The sequence below is a fragment of the Pangasianodon hypophthalmus genome, chromosome 16 (assembly GCF_027358585.1).
Source record: "Pangasianodon hypophthalmus isolate fPanHyp1 chromosome 16, fPanHyp1.pri, whole genome shotgun sequence".
Taxonomy (NCBI): domain Eukaryota; kingdom Metazoa; phylum Chordata; class Actinopteri; order Siluriformes; family Pangasiidae; genus Pangasianodon; species Pangasianodon hypophthalmus.
The window spans coordinates 6,795,153-6,803,829 of NC_069725.1; the positions used below are offsets into that span (position 1 = coordinate 6,795,153).

Here is an 8,677-nt window from a genome sequence, read left to right on the forward strand (position 1 = left end):
TCTACGCACATACACAAAAATTCACCGTCACTGAACATGTGAATTTAGCGATGTAATGCAATCAAAGTGCTCAAAATATCTGCATCTGTAGTTTTCGGATTTAAACCTGATGTGCGCATGTCCTAAACCAGAAGGGTTTTTTTTTTTGTTTGTTTGTTTTTTATTAAATATGAACCATACAATGGAAACACTGGAAAAAGACCAACACTGTCAGCATGTTGTGTGAATTCCGGCTCTGACAGTTCCTCAACCTCAGCTACATCAAGTTCATAATTGGTCTCAACTAGCGATGGGTGTGGGTGGGTGTGGGGCTGTTTTTTTTTTTTTTTTTTAAATTCTGCTAACGTAGTTATTATTCTTGTTTATACGTGCCTGCGATATTTCCTAAGGAATTTTGTTGTTGCTATTTTCCAAAATATAAACAAACTAGCCTAATTTAAACCATGGCAACCTGACCAGGTAGTTACTAAGATGCATCCTTACTTGTCATGTTTTTTTGTCCTTTGAGCTCCATATCGTTCTGCTCGCTTGCTCCTGTATGAAAGTAAAAGCCTCCCACTGGCACAGCAAGTCTAGCGGGATCCCAGTCTCAATGCATACATCTCATCTCAAACAGATGCCATGCAAACCATTCTGCCTAGCCTTCTCTTTATAAAAAAAAAAAAAAAAAAAAAAAAAAACAAGAAAAACAAGAAAAAGACAACAGTGAGCCTTTATCTGTTCATTACAAAAAAAGTATTCATATTTGGTTACATCCCTAATGTGCATATAGAAAAATATTTTGGGAGGCATAATATTCCATTATTTGTTAGCCTTATTAGCCCCATAACTCCAGTGGAAATCTAAAAACATAAACATTAAATACCAAACATGGTCCTGACTGATCAACTACATTAAAGGTAATGGAAAATTGTCCACATATTTTGCTGGATCACTCCTTCAATTTACATGTTATTATGTACTGTATATAAACATCTAATAAGCAAAAGTGAACCTTAAAGTTATGTTTCACTAATCACCAGGGCCACCTGGATGCTCATGTTCACACATGCTGAAATCTTCCAACGTAGTCATGTAGCAATGCATGATGCACTATTTTGCAATAAATTCTGCCATCATACACCAATCATTCCTTTTCTCCTTCTCACCTGTGCACATGCGTCTACATGAACACAATGGAGCTATCCGCTCTGTCCTCCAAACCTGCAGACACTCCCTCACACTTCTTAGATGCACGTCGGAGTATGTATGATGTCTGTTTTTTTGGAAAGGCAAGGCGTTTAATTTAAGCATTTGTACAGGGGTTAACCCTAAACATGCAGCAATTCTGTTAATAGTGTTGAGAAATCATTTAAATTAAATACCTTTACCAACACCCAATCCGAGTCCTATATAATCACATGCTGACAAATGTGCACCCTGTATTAGCGCTTCAGATCCACCTTTGGGCTTTTGAACAAGGCCTTTCCCCCTCAACTGCTTAGTTACATGTTTAAATTGGATTGTGTGTCACTAATCTGATGGAAATTAAGTTAAAGCTAGATATTTACAAGAGGAGGAGCTTTCCAAGTTGGCCTTTGGTAGGCCACCATATTTGTTTTCTCCCCAATTTCCAGAGCACAGGGTACAAAACTGGAGTTTTTCTTCTTTGCAAATATTTAAAGGAAAACTCCATTTGTGATGTGTTTCTGGTGCTAATTTGTATTTGTATGTTGGTGCAGTATTTTTTTTATTCCTGTGAGAAGTTAGCAGTTGTGTACCACTCTGACGTCACAGGGATGTTGCTTGCAGTTACAATGGGGCAAAAATGAGAAAAAATTTCAACACTTTCAACTTTTAACAAGTTTCACTGTTAACTTTTAAAAACAAAAGGGATAGAGCTTCTTTTCTTACTCAACATTTTCTAAGGTCATATTTATGAGAAATCCAACAGTCTGTGAGATGACAAGCATGATAGTGTTGACAGCAGCATTACCATGAAAGTTGAAGCTTTGGAACCTGTGTTTTAGCAGGGGGTACAGATGATGAGGTGACAGAGCGGACAGACTAAAGCGCTGGGGCATTTCTGCTGCAAACAATCTGACTTCAGTCTAGGAAAAACCAAAGAAAACTCCTCCCTCAACTTGGAATTCCTACTTGGAAATCTGGCACGGTCTTCTCAACCCCAAGTTCAGCAAGTGATGTCAAATCAACATGGCTGCTCACAGCAACAACAGTAAATAAAGTAGCACTTTTTACTGTTAAATGAGTTGTACAGTATATACAAGTGTTTGCTTCAATCAACATACAGATGTTACCTTGTTAAATCTGACACTGACTACACAGTTGTTTTGAGGAAGTAAACATACATCACTCCTTACAGCCATCACAGTTAGCTGGCTAGCTTATTGCTACCAAAAGAGGAACAATGAGGTTCCATGTTTTTTTTCCCCACTTTGTAGCTTGAACACACAGAAGAAAATGATGTAAGTCTAACTTCCACTTCCGTGGTAAGTTAAACACAGCATAATAGGCCACTTGCACAAACACTTCCGCATTACAACTAAAAAAAAAAAAAAGCACGTCTGCTTCCGGCTCGTCCACTATAAAGGCAATGCTGCTATTTCACACCCAACGTCTGTAGGAGCTCCCGAAAATGAATATCAGCGACGTTCACCGTAAGTAAAAAGAAAAACTCTTATAGTAAGCTGGAGAAAGGTGTCGGACCATATGTTTAATCATACATAAACTTCTATGAAGCTAAGAAAATAACTATTAATAGAAACAAACACCCAAGAATAAAAAACTAACAACAAAATGCTAGATGTTGCTGTCTTGCTGTACTGCTGAATGTAAACAGTACTGCAGGAAACGTGAGATTCATGCTATTTCAAAACAGAAATACATAATAGCCCTGAGTGCAAGTAGCCCATTCCCACTGTTCTCGCTATCAGCAGGTAGTCAAAAGGCATTGTGGGTAATGTAGGAAACCATTAACCAAAGTAAAAATAAACCACATGATGAACATAGTTCAACAAAAATGTGATGAAACTGAGGCACAAAATTAATCTTTGACAACACTGATCACATGTTCATTATAAAGATTAATATGCAAGTCGTTGAGGGTGGATTTTTCCTTTAATTGACAGCTGCCAGAATGTGAGAATTATCCTCACCTTTAAGCTGCACTGGATAAAAGTGCCAATAAAAGTGAACAAGTAAATTTGACTTACATGGGTTACTCAACACGTGTGAAACAATTGTTTAGAGACAGTTTATTAGAAATATGTAGACAAAACCCCACTGCGTTTAACAAACTTAAATTCCTCAACCTGTAGTGGCAGGTTAGCACAACAAACATTTTTAGTCACACTTGCATTGTTATTAGGAGTGCAATCACAATTTGGTCAGCTATTGATAAGTTACCCTTTTGTTCTGTACAGCGGTGAAGCTTACATTATATCACTTCACATAAATGGAAGATATCAGTGCTCAAATGCCTGCTACACGTTCAAGTGTGACAAAGGATTAACTTGAAATCATTTGGGAAAGTCATGTGTACAGACAGGACTATGTACTTTGAACATATTTGATTTACACGTCAAACTATTTCATGGAAAAAAAATATCTAGAGTGCCAACAAAATGTTTCCCAGTGAAGCAGAATGGGCAACTTCAACTTTCAATGTAGCTGTATTTAAATCCAGTAAATGTTTTGGCTAGTATTTGCAGTTGAACAAAAGAAGCACACGTCTGAGAAGAATGCTTGCTTCACACTCACACAAAAACTGAGACTTGAATTAACATAAAAACTGAAATAAGATTTACTGTCAACCAGGAACTGGGTAATGGGGTCTAATGTGGATTGGGGGGTGGGGGGGAACATTAATTTTCCAATTACTGGGAATTACAATGTGCATATGCTATATAATGGTGTCTTACTGACACTGGGGGAAAGGCGAACTCTCTCTCTCTCTCCACACCATCCTCTCCCACAGCCACTGTTGAGTAAATGGATGATAACTAGAATCCACAAAACATCATGTAGACCTTTAATTGTCCATGCAGAATAAAAAGGTAAAGAAAGCAGTGTTGATGACTTGAAGACAGCCATTAACACAATGGTATACTCTGGTGGGACACTCAGAGCCTGGAAAACAGCTTCAATTTAGGCATTTTGTTGTGTGTTGGTTGATCTGTGTTTTTTAATTAAATGTTCACCCCCCATGCCCCTCCCGCCCCACAACAACTACCCTTTTTTTCTTTTTTCAAATAACAGTTAAGCAACGATCCTTGTTTTCTGCCACAGCATTTCCTTTGCAGCTTCACTCGAGATCTGGCATCTCTGTAAATAATTTAGGGACATTATGGTTAATTATATCACCTTACACACACACACACACACACACACATTATCCACACAGTGTGACAGACCTACGCACATATGTTTTTATGGCATTAGATTATTTCTGATGTGTGCGTGTGTGTTTGGGGGGGTGTTGGACACCACTTACTTTCATCGTCGCTATCTGCAGATTCTTCCTGCAATTTCAAACAAAAAGAAATTTAAAGATGCATTGAATTTTGGCATTTATTTTTAGGGCTGCTTATAAAAATCAATGAAAGTGCCACACAAAAAGTAGTTACTAAATACTTAGGAAATTTTAAGTAAGGAGAATTCTAAGTAGTTAGGAAGTTTTTGTAGTGAATTTACAAAAAAAAAAAAAAAAAAAAAAAATTTTAATACACTTTGAATGGGCTGTATAAGTTAAGCAGAGATTCATAAAAATTCAACACAAAATATAGTGAACCAAGACAAATCATTTATTCCTTCATTCTTAGTTTCTTTGATATTTTTATTTTATTCGCTTTACTTTTTTTTAATATAATTTCATTGTTTTTTTTTTATTCAATTTGGACAAGTAAATACGGAAATAAATAAAATAACCACAATACAATTAAACTGTGATGAGAATTTTAAAGATAATCCCTATTTCATTACTCATCTAAAGCATGATTACCATGAGCATCGTTTAAATGAATGTAAAAATCACATTTCCCAGCATTATTCGAGCTGTATCCCAAATACATGTTTGTGTGTCTAAGTTTTTTACTTTTCTGCAATAAATTAGCGATGACTTGTGTTATGAAAACAACTTTAATTTCATTACTGGCCTTTAGTCTTCCCAAAACATAAATTTAAAAATATATAAATAAAAATAAAATGATGAAAGGCTATTAAAAATCAGCATTTGGTTTTCAGTCCAGCATGTCCTAAATTTTTTGGACAAGATTTTTCAATTTAGTGCATCAGTTTTAATATGATCACAAAGTGAAGCGTTCTTTCATGTGACGAGAAAATGATCTTACATCATCTGCACCATCCATGTCAGGCAGATCATCTTCCCCTCCCATGTTGTTCATCATCTGTAGAAACAACCAGTAAAACATTCAGTGCCATTTATTTCGGGAAAACATTTCACAGCACTTATCAATAGCAATTAAACTTACCTCTGAGAATCGGTCATAGCTGGACAACTCTTCATCCGAATCATCTTCCCAGTCTTTCCAGTTATTGAAGTCAACACTGAGCCAATTGAACTACATAAAAATTAAAAGGATTCAGCATCTCTTGATCACCAAATCATTTTCATGCTTTATTCATTCAAGCAACAAAGAAACAAAATCCCACCTTTGCTTTGTCTTTTGTTAACCGTGGCCACGACTTGCCAGGTTCTGCTTTTCGTAGACAGCAGTACACAGACCTGTCTGTCCGTTTGTGTTTTGACTCCTGCAAGGAAAAGGGGGAAGGGAAAAAAAAAAGAAAAGAAAAAAAAAAAAAAAAAGAGAGAACTCATTTCTTACCACATAGCAGAGCTGTGCCGGTGTTTTCATGGTTAGGCAAAATCTCCAGCAAATAAATAATTAAAATATAATATGCTAATATACTTACATTTGGGTCGATGGCCTCAAATAGTTCTACTTCATTATGATATTTGATGCTATCGACTCCACCTACACAACTGAATGGAAAACACAACACAACCATATAAACATAAGAATGAGAAAGGACACTAGCATCTACAGAGGCAAGCAGTCCATTTCGTTTATATTTTATATGTTGGCATTTGACAACATACCTGAAGTTAAGCTTTGATTTGTCGAATTTCACGTCAATATCTTTGCTGTCTTCTACACAGAATTCAATAAAGACAGAGTCCCGTCTGTCATACCACTTAGCAGTTGATGGCTGCCTGTTGAATAAAGAAATGAGTATTTAGAGCATAGAAATGAAACAGAACGTACCTTGGGACTAAACTGCACATGCAGAACCTTCTATCTAAATATAAACTAAGCATGCAACAATCAAACTTTGCATTTTTCAAGATGTACTAAGGTGCTTTCACATATGCAGCTTTTAGTCAGTTTGAATGAATCCCTGATCTCGTTTCCCCCTTTGGTGCTGTAGTTCGGGTAGGTGAGAAAACCTGGTGCCATGCAAAACAAAAGTTTAGGAGTGAGGTGGTCTCAGTCCGGTTTGAAGCGAACTCGTGCGGTTTGACTGCCATAAAAAAGCGATTCGATCCTGAATTAGCCCGACTACAGGAAATGAACCAACACCACATGTGTGTCATGGATATTTAAGGATATTCACATATTTAAACTTGCAAACAAAAGGAGAAAATAAGCACCGGATGTGATACACATTTTTTTAACTAGTTATTTATATTATTATTATTACATAATCATTTATTCAGTGCCAACTCTTCAGGCTTGGGTAATTGTGATTTCTAGGTGCCCTTGGCAAAGGTTTGTTAACTCTTTCCTTTCTGCCACTGTATTTCTGGCCAATGACCAAAAGCTTTACTAGGACGTTTTTTTTTTCCAGTGCTATATACACCTCTCAATCAACTTTTTTAGTTAAGTGAATTACACATCATAATTTAAACCAAACCACAAAAGAACCAAGAGCATAAATTTTGCTCTGATTCAGTCACAGGCATGAAATAGCCATTTGAGATCCAAGTATCAGCGGCCACATGTGAGGCAATCTGTGTTGGGTCAGTCAACATCACATTCACTTTAGTACATCAGTGAATCTATTCGGAAAAAGTCAAGTTTGATCTGATGCTGATCCAGAGTTTCCAGTTAGTACTGAGTATCAGATTTGAACATTCCTAACTGTCCTGTTTGTTAGGTTGTGTGGAATGGCCCAGAAACACGTAACCCCTGTCCTGCACATCTTGATGCTTTCCCTGCTCTAACACACCCAGCTACCTGAACAAGGGCTGGTAATGAGCTGATTAGTTCAATCTGGTGTGTCAGAGCAGGGAAACCACCAAAATGTGCAGGACACAGAGTACTCCTGGACCAGGGCTGGGACCCTGTGACCTGGAATAACCCACAGACTTCATCCAGCCCTGGTGCGAGTTTCATCCTGTTAACACCAGATATACAGAGCTTGCACTTAGATGTCGCGTGACCCTGATGGCCAGGGGATAGCGGACGTTACCATGGCAACCGCAGCCACATTTAAGCACCTGTCTACCGCACGCGCCGGTAGCTAGCAACCAAGCACAGAAATGTGCAGCTACACAACACTCACAATTAAAGTCCTATTAACCTGGGTATACGAATTATCCTCCTCATTCGCTATAATGTCATTTTTGATGCCGCACGTTCCCTCAAGGTCGCCTGTTTTAAATAAATGAAGCTCGCAGTAAGCCGCTTTGAGATAAGCTAGCGTCATCTAGCGCAGCTCCGATACTGCAACATCACGCTTCCACGACAGAACTGGCTAGCTAACAATAGAGCTAATGCATAGCAAAGAATGAATAAAAACTCCATAATCGGCAGGTGGCTGTGGAAAGCTTTTATAAAGTATAGACACATGAAGCAGGTCTGGAAAGCCATGCAGAAAGAGGATTATTAAGCGGGAAAAACAAAGCCTGATAATGCTAATTCAGTATCGTATACTGGGCGTTAGCTAGCATGCTAACATTTTCTCGTATTTTCCATGTGGCTTGGAGACCACCAATGCAGTATGAAGAAGTGCTACTATTAAAAAATTAGTAATTACCACATGGGTTTGTGCACTGACCTAGCTAGTTAACTATTATAACTAGATAGCTCAGGCGCTAAGTAAAGGCCACACCAATTTCTGGCATGTTTGGCCATCTGAATTAGCTAGCGTTAGCATGCTAGCAGTGCTTGCAGCAAACTGCTTTCCCTGGCGTTATAATGCTGCTTTAAATATATATTGCTCCTTTAAGTAGTCGTGGTGTTTTATATACACTTGTGTATAAATAAATGTTGGTGTTCTGTTCTACAGTTTTGAACTGAAAGCTCGGCTGACATTCTTTGCTAGCTGGCTAAATATACGCTAGCTACCGAGCTAACAAGTTAGCGCATCTCGTTCGCTTGAAGAAAACTTACATGTCGGGATCAACTTTCAGCTTTCACCAAAATTACACTTCTTTTTTTTTTTTTATAAAGCGATGGCCTCGTGCCTCAGGGACGGATCCGATATTTGCTCTGATACACTCGCAAAAACACACACACACAAAAAGAGACGGCTAGCAGCAGTAATCGGACGCTAGTGCAAATCTCCTGCTGACTCCTCGCGTGTCTCCGCCGTGCTCTGTGCGCGCGCGCTGTGACGCAGCTCGCACTTTCTGGCGTCTTCTACGGCGCGTTCA

The 8,677-nt window shown here is 38.2% G+C and overlaps 1 protein-coding gene across 1 annotated transcript; it reads right to left on the reverse strand.

Moving 5' to 3' along the window:
- Window positions 1-3,098: 3,098 nt before the first annotated feature.
- ptges3a (prostaglandin E synthase 3a (cytosolic)) lies at window positions 3,099-8,677 on the reverse strand. Its single transcript, XM_053240886.1, has 8 exons — window positions 8,415-8,677; window positions 6,119-6,232; window positions 5,932-6,001; window positions 5,671-5,769; window positions 5,490-5,579; window positions 5,349-5,405; window positions 4,493-4,520; window positions 3,099-4,323 (listed from the first exon to the last, which is right to left on the reverse strand). Coding segments are annotated over exons 1-8 (480 nt in total). The 5' UTR covers window positions 8,417-8,677; the 3' UTR covers window positions 3,099-4,303.

What these genes read in the sequence shown, in the direction of transcription:
- ptges3a (XM_053240886.1), bottom strand. An exon ending in TTGAGGCCATCGACCCAAAT is followed by an intron (nt 5,770 to 5,931) that starts GTAAGTATATTA and finishes TTTTCCTTGCAG; the next exon opens with GAGTCAAAACACAAACGGAC. An exon ending in GCTATGACCGATTCTCAGAG is followed by an intron (nt 5,406 to 5,489) that starts GTAAGTTTAATT and finishes TTGTTTCTACAG; the next exon opens with ATGATGAACAACATGGGAGG.